Below are 15943 nucleotides of genomic sequence, written 5' to 3' on the forward strand. Positions count from 1 at the left end.
CGAATGACGCATTTCGAATTATAATTTCAATTTATGTGTGCCGGTATAGTGTTTTGTATATTGAATGTATATAAAATTTCGTCGCCTCATACGTGACAGTCATTAGCATATGGCACAAAAAAACCTTTAACTCCAAGAAGCCGCACTCAAACTTTTTTTCCGAGTTATTAAACCGCTCTTACCCCATGTAGAACCAATACAGTGAATATTGTCAGAAGGGTTAAAGGCACTTTAATGTAATCACGTACATGGTGAGGATAGTAGTAGTCTGGAGAGGATAACAAAGAAATGATATTTTTTATCACTATAACCGGTTCTGTTTTGACGGTTTCTGATAGGCTATGGAGTATTCCTTCAGGTCATTTAAAGACAGTTGATGCACTCTTATTTTAGATTCAACAGCCCGACATTCACTCACGCAGGATACGGACAAACGACTGGCTGGACGAGCGGTTGGTCGATGGATATTTAATATAATAACAATAAAAAATACGTAACAATAAAATCCTAGTGATCTTGCAATTTTATCTCAAATTGTCCTTAAATTCAACTTTTGCGTTGACGATTGGTTTGATGTAAGAAGAATAACAGTTTAACCAATGCCTTCTTTACCGCTTGATTTATAAACCCTCTGAAATCAGCAAAAAACTTGTTGACTACTTCTCATTAAGGTCCCAGATACATTCCCATGTGCAGTGATGTAAACTATTGCCCTTTTCCCGGCATTTAAGAACATTAATTAGCATATAATCAATTGTTCGAATTATTTCATTTGTGACGCAATATGCATATTGATGGCTTTCACAGCCGCCATGTTGGATAAATTTAACAATAGATTCCTCTTTAGTCTCCCTTGTTTTATCATCCAACATGACCGTCGTGTCTTTTGTTATTTAATTCTCTTGGGAATGATTGAAAACCAGAAATAGAAATATTGAAAACTAGAAGAACTCCCTATATTTCATGTGCGAATATTAGAACATTATTTTCCAATGATGAACTACAATTAAACAGTACAGCTTTGATCTTGCAACCCTTTTCAGTCATTGAACCTCAATCATCATTGTAGCGAATATATTGGTACATTTAGCGGTTGGAGTTTTGTTTTCAAATCATCTTAGGTTACCTCTACCACAGTCCACATTTACTCCTCGGGTTCATGGGTTTTCCAGGAGCGCAGTCAAATACAGATGCAAAATCGTCAAAGTTCTTGAGAGACCCATTAACCCTGCAAAGGAATTTGAGTTGAAATTAGTAATACTCGACATTTTTGGCAACAAATCGTTGCTATTCTTTCCTTCATCGTTGTGTGCATAGTTTTCGTTGTTGAGGTTTGATTTGAATCATCAATTGATGGTTTTCACGGCGGCCATGTTGGAGGAATTGTCAATGAATTCTTTTGTTATATCCTCCAACATGGCCGTCGTGTCTTTTGTTATTTAATTCTCTTGGGAATGGTCGAAATCCATCAATAATACACGCCCCGGAGGATACAGCCCCAACTTAGCAAAGAATCTTATAAATTATCAAGGAACGCCACGAGGTGTCGACTACGACGACATTGCGCCCAATGCGTTTATACACAATATATTATTTACAAAGCGCGCAATTATTTTTCAAATAGCAACATGTTCAAGTGCAAACATTATAGACTATAGACACCTTGCAGCACTTTGGAAGGCAGCTCAATCTGGGGGACAAGACAATAGGTTCCAACTCTCAGGAGATTGGAATTATTTTGTTTTGTCCCCCAGATGAAACTCCTTTGACGTCACATGCAAGGGGCCCATAGAGTCTTGGCTCAGTTACTAATGGTTTTGATACATAGTTTGATCGAAAATATTTAGATCTTTAAGGTTGTAATTACAACCTTAAGTGCTGCCTTTCGCTTCGCATCTGAAATCTATAGATAAGCACTTAAATCAGGTATGTTAGAGACGATGCCGATCCCCGGCGTGGCGCTTATATAAGGTGTTTCACATGACATCATCAAATTGTGTCCTATAAACGTTTTGTGAGAGCCATTTGAAGAGTGCACAAAACAAAAATTCATATTCCTTCTGTTGCGACTATAATTTATCTCAAACACAATAGTCCATTTCACGGATCCTGTTACTCAACCTCAGCCTCGTCAGCGTGTAATTATTATTTAGAATTTGACTACAGTCCGCAGTAATGAAAGGAATTTACACATCAACGAACAATTGAAACACTTAAAAATTTCACAGGTTGTAGGCAATTTCTAAAGAATATATTACACGCTGACGAGGCCGAGGTTGAGTAACGGGATCCGTGAAATGGTCTATTTCTATGCTTCGTCCTACCCAAGTACATTCAGAGCGCAATTAGTCCAGAACTGGATCCACTTTTAACAATTGTGTTAATTATTTTACGCGCACAACTAGTGAAAAAAATCGCGCGCGTTGATTCACATGATCAGAAATAAACAAAATAAAATGATAGTTGTTTCAGTTCTAGACTACAGCGCAGATTGCTTGAACTGTTGACAACAGTAAACCAAGACTATAATCATGTCTTAATAATGATATCATAAAAGTCTCCTTAAGTGTTCTACTTAAAACAAATACGATATCTTCTAAGTATATGATTATGTAAAACTATCAAAAATCCTAGCAATGCAAACAAGTTAAATGATCAAGCAATTTATCTTAAAGTCGCTTAAAGTAACCTTGTGGCAATATAACTAAAATAATTTTAAGTAGTTGTGCTAGAAAAATCAAACTAGATCATTGTTTTTACTAGTTATAAATGCGCAGAATATCTGCATTAGCCACCTGAAGATTATTAACACCGATACCTGCGGGCATTGCTTTGCAAGTTATGGTCTCGATTAGATTGGAAGGATATCAAACTGTGATCCTATTAAAGAGTAATTACCACCAGACTTTTCAAGTGTTTCAATAAATACCTTGTTCTAGAGATTACATATAGAGCGCATGCCTTAGATCTCTGAATCAATTAATATTACTAGCTATGTAGTGCTTAAAAGTATTTAGTTATCAACTATTTAATTGTCGACTTCACTCAGGCATGAACCAAACAAAGACGCGCAGAGGTATCTGCTTTTGTTCCTAATGTTCTGCTTCAGTGATATCCACTTGAGAAGCAAGACAAACACTTGCTCTTCTCTTGCATAGCTCACAGCGTGTTTATATCACAGTACAGAGACATACGCGCGCGTTTTATGTCCCGCCTTTAGTTAAAACTACTTGTCGTAGCTTCTATAAATAGCGACTGCTTTCGTGAGGTCTCACAAACAAATCCCATTCCACTCACAAGATCGATATTTAAGCACCCAATCAAATTATATCACCAGTTCCTGGTGGTCCCTAGCGAAAGGCTCATCAAGTATCTAGAGTTATTTTCGATCTGGATTCTATTAATTCTCATTTAACGTATTCCACATTTACATTTCTGAAGATCTCATATGTGTTAGATGTTGGAATCAAGCACTACAGAGCATCCCTAAATGAACTTAGATTTGAATAAAATGTGTAATAGGTGGAGATGGCACTTATTCTACGTTTGCAAGGCATCGGACGAATTTTTTTACTGGTCAAGAGGTTTAGGAGTTCCGTTCACACGGGACTGAGCTACCTGAACAAAAATTCATACGCCTAGCCATGCAAATTTGGATCCGGTTCCGTGTAAAGAGAACGTATTTTTATACAATTAAAGAGACGGTTCCTTGTAAACGGTATGTACAGGTCAAATTTTTGACCAAGGTTAAAAATTCTTCAGCCACTGTGTAAACGCAGCCTTAAAACACAACAGACTAGTATATATAATACTGAATGCAGAAGACTGAGGTTTTCCTTGAATATGTGTGTGTTAGTAAGAGAGGGGGAGGGATAAAGCATTCGACATTCCTCCTTCTCTATCTTCGCTGCATATTTATCCCAAGTTCACAGTCAGAAACACAATGACCGTTTTTAGCAGGGCGCTTTGATCCTGGTTTAGCCTATCTAGTTATCTGATCATAAGGATAATCACCCGTATATTACATTCGCATTTACTTAAGGAAATGATGAACTTTTCGCGTGGCGGCTTTACCATAATCGATTGTAAACTTAATGAGATTCATTTATAATTCACTTGGCAGCCGTTAAGGCTTACTTGTGATGGCCTACATATGTTTGATAGGTATAGGACGTTTTGATGTCAGGTACGCAAAGAATTATTGAGGAATTCACCATCTGGTAAATCAAGATCATGCTTAGAGCAGTTTTCGTATGACTGTGAAAAGCTCACGGCACGAACATGGTCGTGACATGGCAAGGGGGACGCCAGACCAATCACATTGCCCGAGAAAGTATTCTTCATCCAATCAAATACCCGCATCCGGATCCGTGTGCTGTGCTGTGCTGTGCTGTGCTGTGCTGTGCTGTGCTGTGCTGTGCTGTGCTGTGCTGTGCTGTGCTGTGCTGTGCTGTGCTGTGCTGTGCTGTGCTGTGCTGTGCTGTGCTGTGCTGTGCTGTGCTGTGCTGTGCTGTGCTGTGCTGTGCTGTGCTGTGCTGTGCTGTGCTGTGCTGTGCTGTGCTGTGCTGTGCTGTGCTGTGCTGTGCTGTGCTGTGCTGTGCTGTGCTGTGCTGTGCTGTGCTGTGCTGTGCTGTGCTGTGCTGTGCTGTGCTGTGACCTCATTAAACCAAACCATAACCCAGAGTACGACTGCAATGAGCAATTAACCTCTGAAAATACACCCTAGCCATTTATTTGGACAAAGTGCCTTTCTTGAAATAGTAGAACAATAGAATAGGATAGGATAGATAACAATAGATAAATAGGATAATAGAGGCTAACTCCTGAATTATTTATAGTATTTAGCTGCACATTTTTGAAAGACTTAAAAATGTGAAGTCGAAGGTGAACGATACTCTGATTGTCACACAAGATACCAAAGTATGTTTGAAATATCCCACTTGTCTAAAAACATGTTCCAACATGTTGCTGTATAGGCCGACTTCAAGGTGACCAGATGAAAAAAATGCTTGATGCTTATATCTAAAAATATTTTAGTTTTTTCTTGCTATAGCTAGCTCGAAACTTGGGCTGAATTAAACCTACTTTCGGCTGGAAAATTCTCCTTAGCTTGGACGTAATGTTTTCCCATTACAGACCATATGTCATTTCCCTTGAGTATCATTTCTTTATCAAAGGCTAGTAATGCGCGATCGAGATTCATAATATTCATTCATCAAGCAATAGAATACTCTCTTGTTGAAAGCACATGAAGGGCATTGTTTACCTGTCATTATAGGTAGGTAATTAGATTCGTGAAATTCATTCGGCAGATTTTTACACAACCTGTCGTTGCCATAGTTACCTTATTGGTGTTGGACTGTAGTTACTCGTCATTTCTTCATTGATTCCTTCACTGCTGAACGACGCACACCAATTCTATACATAAACAAAAAGAACTTGAATAATTGCAAAGTTTCAGGAAAATAGGTAGCACACTAAGGTATCGTTACGTTAAGCCGTTTCTAATTCGTGAATTGAAGTCCCCTGTGGTGAACTGCGGTGGTGATTAGCGATGACAAGCGATGACAGGAAACTCTTAAAGAGTGATCCTTGGATCACTGCCTGCGCATAGTTCATAAAGAATATCTGTTTATTGGTCATGTTCAAAGGGGTCCCCTGTCGAGATATAGGGACTCGCAAAGCTGATGAATAGTGTTATTGGATCATGGGTGTCCTGTGGCATGGAAATTACTCACCTGCGCGAAGCTCACAAAGAATAACTGTTCATTGGTCATATTGGTAGTAGGCAAGGTGGGTTCATCGCCATTTATATTAACCCATGTTCTATAGGCACCCAAAGCTTGCTTAAGTCCGCCATTATCTGCGATATTCTCAGAGAGACTTCGCTTACCATTGACCTGTTTCAATCAAAGACATTTCCCTTAATTACCGACGCCCGGTTGGCTAAGTTGGATGCGCATCGATCGGAGTATTGTGCGGAAGGTCGTGCTGGTTAAAATCCCGGCCGGACTTACACTCGGGGTGTTATATAAACTGAGGAGATCCGAATGTGCTACCTTTTACATTTACAAATGATCAGGGCCCAGTTGTACGAAGCCTCCTGGATAGCGCTGTATTCAGCGGATAAATCCTTATCCATTGGATAAGTCGATGCTGTTATCCAATAAATTTATCCACTGAAAAAGATTTATTATCCGTCGGATAGCGCTATCCAGGAGGCTTCGTACAACCGGGCTCAGATTTTCAAGTTGCGCAGATGACTACTTTCAATTGCTGTCACATAATATATCCAATCGGAGCAGCTTTTTAGTATATACATAGAAAGGGGGTTGTATCAATCATATATCATTAGTAAATATTGGGCATGTTGAAATCCGGATGTAATATAGGATTTTTAGCATTCATAGTTTGATTGCCATGCGTATAGGCAGTTTGCCTGTCGTTATTGCAAGCTGATTGAGATTCTTTCAACTAGTCGATACGATACGTACCAAGAATTAATCCCGTAGATTCCAAATTTCATAACTTAATTGGACTCTCGAACAAGTCTCTCGTATCCATGCTCCATTAATTGGACATCCGATCCTGCATTACGTATTGTAAAAGCCAAAATATCGGGGTTTTTTTACATTTAATAAAAGCATTCACCATTTTTTAAACAAAAATCAAAATTGTCCAAAATTTGTATTCAGTATGGCGCGTACATCCCACGATCGCATCCCATTGCAGGATAATACCAATTATTTAAATAGAAAAGGAACTTACATTTTGCCCATGAAACTGATATCTGGAATACTGATCGACCAGACACTTGGATCGTTTTTTGAATTCATTGAGGGTGTGGTCAGTCCACCAGTCCTCGCGCCGTCCACCTTCGTCGTAATTTTTCCCTAGAAAAGAGGTGTCCAAACTTATCGTAAGGTACTTAAAACAGTTTGAAGATATGCTTAAAGTAGTTTGAACTTTGTTGATGTGGTTTATAGGAGCCAGAAATTCCATGCGAATGGCTAATTTCAGATGCAAGTGATGTAGTTTATTTTAATTGTCTTGATTTCCCCCCGCAGCGGCGGCCATGTTGGATACCGATAAGGTCCTGGGGACAACTTACCTGAATCATCAAATCCATGCGTCAGCTCGTGACCAATCACAGAACCGATGCCACCAAAATTGACAGCACTAAAGAAAAAAGAGAAGAAAAAAAATTAAAATATATTTTCGAAGGCATTGGTTGTTCAACTAATTTTGACACTTTTATTCCTCACCTACTGTACTTTCCGCTGTAAAATGGAGGTTGAAGAATTGCAACTGGAAAAACTAAGGAAACAAGAAAAAAATAAAGGTGAGGTCACTGAGGATCAAACTACGGACCTCTTGCTTAGCAGGCAGCAAACTAATCTACCAAGCCACACATGCTCCTTGAAACAAGTGTGTGAGGTCAATGAGGTTCAAACTATGGACCTCTTGCTTAGCAGGCAGCACACTAACCAACCAAGGCACACTTGCTTCTTAAAACAAGTGTGTGAGGTCACTGAGGATCAAACTATGGACCTCTTGCTTAGCAGCCAGCACATTAACCAACCACACTAAATCTCACTGTTTTCTTACCCATGCGATTGAAGCTGTCTTCATATTGAGCGTTAATCTCTATTGGAGACATATTCCATCTAAAGAGGTAGTAGTTTGAGTACGAAAAAAAGTTAAATAAGTGGATACCATATTGTCCTCTATACATGCTCTAAGTCACAGAGTATGTAATTTCCATATGTTAGTCTTTACTTACTGGTCGTTATCTCTTTCTTTTCCTATAAGTTCGTAGTTCTTTTGTACCCAGAATTTCTTCAAGGACCATACGTTTTCGAAGTATGTCCATGAATCAATGACGACCTGTAGATTTTCATGGATCGACAGACTTCTTTAGCTTGGGCCAATGTTTTCTCATTTCCAACCATGTGCTATTCTCTTGAGAATAAAATTCTTTGTTCAAGTTGTATGCATATTCGTGTGCCTTTCCATGAACGACCATCAAACAAAGAAATGATATGCAAGAGAATGACACGTGGTCTGAAATGGGAAACATTATGCTCAAGGTAAAGAGGTCAGATGTACTACATTTATAAATTTAAGAATTAGTTAAGTGTTGAGCATTTTAGACCGCTCTAAATGAATAAAGTTTCAAAAAAACTAAATTAATAAATTGATAAAATGTTTGGAATTGCACCTTTAAGGTCTACGATAGGTGACAAATAAACGTATGTTACCCCAGCTAGTTAATGGTGTGCGAACAAAAATCAATTTGTTTGAATTTTTTACTTACGTCATCGAATACCAGGTCTAATGCAGTGCTATTTAAGATGAAATCAGGGTATCCAATCACCTCCTGTAGCGACTGAGCCTGTAAAAGTAACATTCGTAAAATGGGTCCCCATCATTGAATTATTCATATTGTTCATTTTATTCATCCAGCCCTCCAGCCCTCCAGCCCTCCAGCCCTCCAGCCCTCCAGCCCTCCAGCCCTCCAGCCCTCCAGCCCTCCAGCCCTCCAGCCCTCCAGCCCTCCAGCAAGTCATGTTAAGCTTATCAATTCGGAAAAACATCCTTCTTACCTTTGTTTTTGCTTTTTCATTTGTTTTTCTGTCCATCCAAAAGTTGTTATCAAGATTTGATATGAATTCATTACGAATCTGTTCTGTCGCATTTAATATCTGTTGGATTAGAATGGTACGAAGTTATATCAATTATTTATTTCAGTCGCAAGAGCTAGTAAGCACAGTAATTCTATCGCTCTTTATAAGAAGGATAAATCGATATTACTAAACGTCATTTTTTGATAATTAGAAGCGAGAATAGCGTAATTCCTTGTTTTATTTTCTTGTTTATTTTGGACTATTTCTTTCGGTGAATAGTTATCCAAGCGGTGACTTACCCATTGTTTGTTCCCTTTAAATTTCTTGTCGACGAACACTCTTGTCAGCGGTAATGCAAACCCACGCATGCTCAGAAGTTGCTCCATACATGTAACTTCTCTGTCAGGCTGCTGCCAGCTGCTTCCTGATGCAGCTTTGTAATCATGATAAATGTCAACAAAATCCTGACCAAGATGCAGGTAAAAGTCGTATACGAGTTTCCACATCATGTAGTTGGCCAGGGTTCTGAGGTTAGAGTACAAATAAAGTTTGTCAGGATATATTTAGACTAAAAGCCGGTTTAGACGGTACGATTTTCGCCTACATCTATCGTACACAACACACTCGCGCCATCCTACAACTCGAGTCGTAGCGTGTAAATCAAGCCTACAACTCGCCTACGACAGACGCGAGCGTGTTGTATACGATACAGTTGTAGGCGAAAATCATACCGTCTAAATCGGCCATAAGGACAAGCATCCCATGCAATTCCTTATGAAATATTCAACTGATTGCTTTAAAAGGGGTAGGGTCAATTGACCTGTACAAATGGCCTATTACATTATAAACTTCCCTTTTCAGCGCATCTATAAGATTTGAATGCCACACTTATAGGCTGGGATCTCCCCAAATCCACCGACTTCTCTAAACAATCAATTAGTTAATAGGCCCTTTGCAGCTATGCAATCACGTGCTGATTAATTCAATGAGAGTAAATGAATGAACATCTTGATTCCCATGGGTGAAATATACTGGAATGCAAACAAACTTTCTACAGCCTGTTTCGAGAGATCATAATAAAACTGCATTTCGTAACACACTGGATACACATGTTTTCATTCAGTTCTTTACAAGTAGCTAAAAAGAATCACCAATTTAATATAAAAACATTTTGCAGTACAGTACAGACACGTGACCGTTAACTGCAAAGGGCCTATTATATGTTTCATAATGTTATCCTGTTACTAACCGTTTTGGTGTATTGCTCAAATGCTTTTTGAGTTTTCTGAAGTATCTTTTTCCATTCAAAATGATAGTGGTTTCAGGCGTAATATTAATGGGTACATCAGACAGGACTTGACGAATAACGTAAAGCCAGTCGATCTGGTGAGAGAAATTTCATTTGTGTTATGGTCATTAAAATTTCATCTCATAGACCTCTTTACCTGGGGCGCAATGTTTTTTTAAACTTTCAGACCGATTCATTCTCTTGAGAATATTATTCTTAAGCCGTATTCATATTCATGTGTCTTCTCATGCACTACCGTTAAACAAAGAAATGATACTCTAGAGAATGACACGTGGTCTCAAATAGGAAAACAGTGCACTCAAGGTGTAGAGGTCAATGCATCAGTTTGGCCTAATATTGTTTTTTAGCTACTTTTACTGTGGGTGGTATTCTACGTCCAAACTCAGTGAGCTAATCCCAACACTTTATCCCACACACACATTGCCATCTCAATCTCTTGGATTGGGTTCTCGATGCGCCCAAAAGCCTCTATTAGTTTATTTCATATATAGTTTTCTAGAATGGACACAGTGCCATTAATTAACGAGCGCAAGGAAAGAAAAAAAGGGTACAGCTAAGTTGAGCAATAAGATTTTTAAATCTTAAAACGTATAAATGCGAAGTTAACTATACCGGGTACGTCATGCATTTAAACTGACAAAAGAATCCGAAATCAGTGCAGGTCTATTCATGTGTGGTGTTGATATGACTTACTGGATTAGTGCCCAGCATGTCTTGTACTTCTTTTATTGTCATCTTATTGTAGTCAATACTCTCTTCTGGCAAGGCACTCTGCACAAATAGATAGATAATACAATAATATTGAAATGCGTAACCAGAGTTGTCCTGGGCTACCTGTGGATCCCCTTCCCATTGACGGTTTATTTGATTATAATGTCTACAGCTCCACTTCTATTTATAAAATCAAAGGCGCTCTACAATCATAAGAGTTGGTTTTAAAATGTGATGTAGACACTGAGGGTGGTCACTGTGAGTTTATCTTAATAACATGAAATTCAGTGGCCCAATTTGTGTCCCCCCCCCCCCCCCCCCCTCGATATCGCCACCCGGTTTGCTCAGTTGGTAAAAGCGTCCGTCTGTTGTACGTGATAATGAAGTGAATACTCGGCGCGCAATGATGAACAAGACTCAGTGGCTTAAAATAGTGTCTCTGAAATCGACGGACGTTGACGGATGATGATGATGATGATGATGATGATTAAATGAAGTGTAGAAGGCGGTACTGCCATTCAAAGTGGTCATCCTAGCCACCTGAAAGTCTAACCATTTGCAGACGTGATTATAAAGACATTGCCCTTTCACCACAGCGTAGCGCGACCGGCGTACAACTGCCAAATGCTCGACCAAAACTCTTGGATTATATACTCATATCAAGCTCTTAAACTTATTCATCTTTCTATCATGGTATACCTTAGCAAGCTTTCTTTCAAAGCGAAGAACCTCACGCAGCATTGATGCAGTTTTCTGAGAGTTTTGAGCTCCTAGAGATAGCGACACATTCATCATGAACTGGCGAAATGTTCTACGATCCTACAAAGAAAACAATTCCAAAAATTTAAACATGTGCATGTAACTTTGTTGCTCACAAAAATTGAATGATTCGTAAACGCTGAATTGATGGTTTTCACGTCGGCCATGTTGGAGGACTTTAACAAAAGAATTGTCAATGAATTTTTTCGTTATACCCTCCAACATGGCCGCCGTGTCTTTTGTTATTTCATTCTCTTAGGAATGGTTGAAAACCATCAATAAATAATAGTGTTCGACTTGTGGCAACGCAAGCCAAACCCACGTGAATTAACGAGAAGAAAGAAAAGCGTCCTTACCTTTGCTCCTCCGTTTTTGGAATTTAGTTTTTCACGAGGGATACTGAACTTAGTCGGCTGTTTAAGCTACAGGAACATTTCATTTAAAAGAGAAAAAATTAAACAATAGGAACTAGTTAGTTGGGCGCAACATTGCATAGGAATGCTCGATACTAATAGTGCACGATACACGCAACAGCTCTCAAGGGAAGACAGTCTTGTGAGAGGCTTTGCTCCATATTTTGATGGCAGCCAAGACAGGAGGCACAACAATAGTTGTTCTACCCTGGGAAACTGAACCTTTCTCATGTAAATCAGATTAGACCCATTTAAATTGTTCCTATTTCCTATAATGGCTGCCATCACGTGATGGTACAAAGCATCTATAATCGAGTGGTACTCTTGTGATGCTGCGCGCAGCCATTGTACTGTGTGTTGAGAAGTAACCTCTTTTCTTCCTTCATATAATCCTTATAAGAACCTTCCCCTCCACCCTATCACACCCCCTCTACCTTCATACATCCTCTCACCACAGGTACTTACACTGATGTAGTAGTAACTGCTGTTTGTCATGCCTAGCTCTACATTAAACTCAAACAAAGATTTTGTTCCGAAATCTTCCAGCATCATAATGAGAACGTCTTGTAGGTTCCAGGCTCTTTCGTCCCAGTTGTTGTCCGTGATGCTCCACGAGCCGTACCGTTGAATGAGAGATTCCATTGGTTGAGCACTTCGCTTGTCTATTGTGTTAGTGTCCATGCAGGACTCGTAGTATTTGAAGGCTTTTATGACTGTTTTGATCTACAATAAACAAAAGATGGAATTATTATTACTACGTATTGGAAAAAAGACATAAGGACGGGACAGGGACAGGACAGGGACAGGACAGGGACAGGACAGGGACAGGAGAGGGACAGGACAGGGACAGGACAGGGACAGGACAGGACAGGGACAGGACAGGGACAGGACAGGGACAGGACAGGACAGGACAGGGACAGGACAGGGACAGGACAGGGACAGGACAGAAGGAAAGGGATAGGGACAGGGACAGGACAGAAGGAAAATGCCGGGTCTAAAAACACAAAAAGGGGTCGGAAAAGCAATAAAAGGACAGAAATACAACAAGGTTTTGCTCTTTTACCTCTCTATACTCATTCCTCGACTTGGAGTTTGCCATAAACTTCTTCAGGAACTCATCATTATCTGCGCGCAGTTTCTCGTATCGGTCAACGGACGCCTTGCCATCATCAGCCGGGTTCTGTTGTATCCAACGACCACATGCGTACTGATAGAAGTCATCACATGGGTTTACAGTAAGATCCATTGAACTGAGGATATCTAAAAATTTACGGAAGAAAAAGAAAAGAACACCATCAAAACTTTGATAGAACCCTGAAGCAACCTCTGGGCTGATCTAAGTCAGGGTATGGCTAACTCACAGATCGAATCCTGAAACAACCCTTTGGCTGATTAATTCAGGGCACATATAACTCACAGATCAAATTGGTATTTATCTAATCAAGAGAGAGACCTAACAAACTCTATACCGAGTCACTCATCGAACCCGACACATCTTCTAAAAGTATAATCCCCCCGACGAGTGGGGATTAAAGTCTATTCAGGATTAACTATTTTATAACCTGATGACATCCCCAATTATGCTGAAATAATAAATTATGCTGAAATAATGAATTCTGCCAAAACCAGATGCACACATCATGGTCTCCCATGGCTAAGCAATGCTACACGCGCAGAGTGCCTAGTCTCCTGCAGGCAGTTGAATGACACCCCGTCGGCTCTGCTTACCCTGTAAACACGAAAAATAAAATCCTTGCCAATTCATCTGGGTCCCCCCCCCCCCCCCTTGACCAAAACAGCCCCCTCCCCATCTGGCGTCCTTTAAACCAAACATACTCATACTGGGCTTGTAAAGACAGGTCCATGTCGCATTTATGGGTCTGTATTAGCGCGCATTACTCCGCGATCTTGTTTTTCGAAATATAAATAAATGATAAAAATCATAGAAGCTCTTTTCTCGACACAGTTGATAAAATAATTATTTTAAAAGTATTAATATCTTAGATAAGAAAATTCGTTATTGCTTGTAACGCATTTTGATATCGTGTTGAACGCTAGAATTCCGGTTTAGATTTTTAACCAGGTGACGAAGATTATACAAAGAAGTCCGGTTTGGATTAAATCAACCAAGTTATTTAAACTCTTACTGAATCGGCCATTGATAAAAAGTCAAACATGCAATCATAAAATACCTTAATTGAAACTGGTATATTATTTCAGGGCAATCGGAAATGTTATTCGAAGTCGACTAGTGATCACATAAAAAATAGATCTACTCAATTTTGGCAAGAGGTCTACCATCTTGCAACGCAAAAAATTTAAAGTGAAAAAGAAAACGACAACAACAACAACAAAGAAACGAAAAGAAAAAAGAAGAAAAAAAAAAAAAGAAAGAAAGAAAGAAAGAAAGAAAGAAAGAAAGAAAGAGAGGTGATTTTTAAGGCAAAAGCAAGGGAAAGAAAAAACTTGATGGCAGTGTTTTGCGAGAGGAATAAAGATTTCTTAGACATTTTGCGGAAATTCAAAGCCACAAGTAAGGGCTAGTTCTGATTGACTTCCTGTACATAGCTTGTATCAACTGAATAGAGGCTCTATGTGAATGTAACAAGCTTCTATTATGCCTCATATTTATTAGGAACCTTGACAGATCCTAACACTAATGACGTTTCATACCTAAACTACCACAATCTTTTTTCAAAATCTCTTTTCCTATGCAAATGTTAAAATTCCTTTGAGAATACCAAGACAATAGTGAAAATAATCATAACAAAAAAGTTACCAAAAGGGATTCTGGAAGTGTAGGTATAAAACGTCATCATGCTCGAGGCATTTTTTTCTAAATCGATATGTGCTGATAAAGGCAAACAAATAATTTCAATGATGCTTTCATGCAGCGCGCACTCTATAGCTATAAATCCATACGTGTCTAGAGGTCCATTGTTGTTATACCATGTCATAGCATTGCACTGTTAAACCTTTTAACCTTGCCAAGAATCGGGCTATCACCGTAAGACCCAAGTTGTTACAGTATGAGGCATTAACCTCATACTTCTTTGGAAAAGTGCTTTGCAAAAGCTCTAAGAATACTTTACGTTTAGTATAAAAAATGACATCATATTATTGGGCCTTAAGCTAAGAAATGCGTCCCACGTTTGACGAGTGTTTTATGAATATTGATGGTGACACGTTGGATTGCATCGTTTCACATCTTCGACGTTTTACTGTAAAACGCAGCAGTGTGGCGCTTTATTTCTTTGCGTACGTATGGCGAAGTACATTAGCTAGGACGCATGTCTCAAACTTGTCTGTGAAGCTTTTATGTAGCAACATGTGCACTTATACTTTTGAATATCACTTGTACTACGGGGAATACTAAAATATAAAAAATATCCATTTGATGTTAACAGAAAATAAGATTTAAAATTTATATCAAAATTTGCCATCTATAAGCCTTTTTTTTCGGGGGGCGCACCGTATTCTCCCGACAAGTTACCCCATACGATTACCGGGATTTGAATGCTAGAACATATATGATATCGTTTTCCATTTTAAATTCACCCAGACTATTTTAACAACATATAACGAAATCCATGAATAGTCGAGGAATGATTAAAACCAACATACATAATTTCAAACCTTTTTTACCTTGAGAACAAAGAACACTCACCTGAAGCAGTCTGGTAACAATCTTGCGTTACGCACACATTTGCTCCTATATCCGAGTCGTCATCTCCAGATCCTTGACTGTTAACAATCGCAATCGTAAGAAGAACCCCACATATCACGAGTAGCAGTTTCGGCATCATTTCTGTACGAATTTTGAAGTCCACTTCTCGGGAAAAAAAGGACAGACGTTTTGCCCCGACTTGGCCCGCTAACTTTCGACGAAGTGGTTCTCTGAGTTATCAGTTGCCAGACACTAAAACCGCGGGACATCCGCTTGCCGCTTTGAAAATCAACGGATTTAGTCTTTAATTTTAAACACGCCGAGGCAGAGAAAAATCCCCATGCAAGGAATGAGTAGCTGGGTATTCTATCTACAGGGTATTGAATTATATTGTAGGTCGGTAAAGAAGAATAAGAAGAATATATAATTATTGAATAGTTTACTTTAGGTCTGGTAT

General features: G+C 39.1%; 1 protein-coding gene across 1 annotated transcript; it reads right to left on the minus strand.

The window, feature by feature from the left end:
* Positions 1-451: 451 nt before the first annotated feature.
* Positions 452-15729, minus strand: LOC116298285 (membrane metallo-endopeptidase-like 1). The gene is made up of 18 exons (XM_031706675.2): positions 15487-15729; positions 12883-13079; positions 12285-12542; positions 11763-11828; positions 11347-11466; positions 10630-10707; positions 9877-10010; positions 8927-9152; positions 8607-8705; positions 8318-8395; positions 7784-7887; positions 7609-7667; positions 7266-7317; positions 7112-7179; positions 6769-6893; positions 5739-5900; positions 5345-5418; positions 452-1228 (listed from the first exon to the last, which is right to left on the minus strand). Exons 1-18 carry the CDS (start codon positions 15623-15625, stop codon positions 1129-1131), a joined length of 2139 nt encoding a protein of 712 aa, XP_031562535.2. The 5' UTR covers positions 15626-15729; the 3' UTR covers positions 452-1128.
* Between the last annotated feature and the right edge of the window lie 214 nt (positions 15730-15943).

Source organism: Actinia tenebrosa, unplaced genomic scaffold (genome assembly GCF_029948245.1).
Source record: "Actinia tenebrosa isolate PJP-AT-01 unplaced genomic scaffold, QUT_ActTen_1.0 PGA_scaffold14__42_contigs__length_11649687, whole genome shotgun sequence".
Taxonomy (NCBI): Eukaryota; Metazoa; Cnidaria; class Anthozoa; order Actiniaria; family Actiniidae; genus Actinia; species Actinia tenebrosa.

Coding starts and splice junctions, on each gene's coding strand:
- LOC116298285 (XM_031706675.2), bottom strand. CDS start 15,625: ATGATGCCGAAACTGCTACTCGTGATATGTGGGGTTCTTCTTACGATT. Junction 7,668..7,783: donor AAAGAAAGAGATAACGACCA/GTAAGTAAAGAC, acceptor CTACCTCTTTAG/ATGGAATATGTCTCCAATAG. Junction 1,229..5,344: donor TACAGTCCAACACCAATAAG/GTAACTATGGCA, acceptor ATTCCTTTGCAG/GGTTAATGGGTCTCTCAAGA.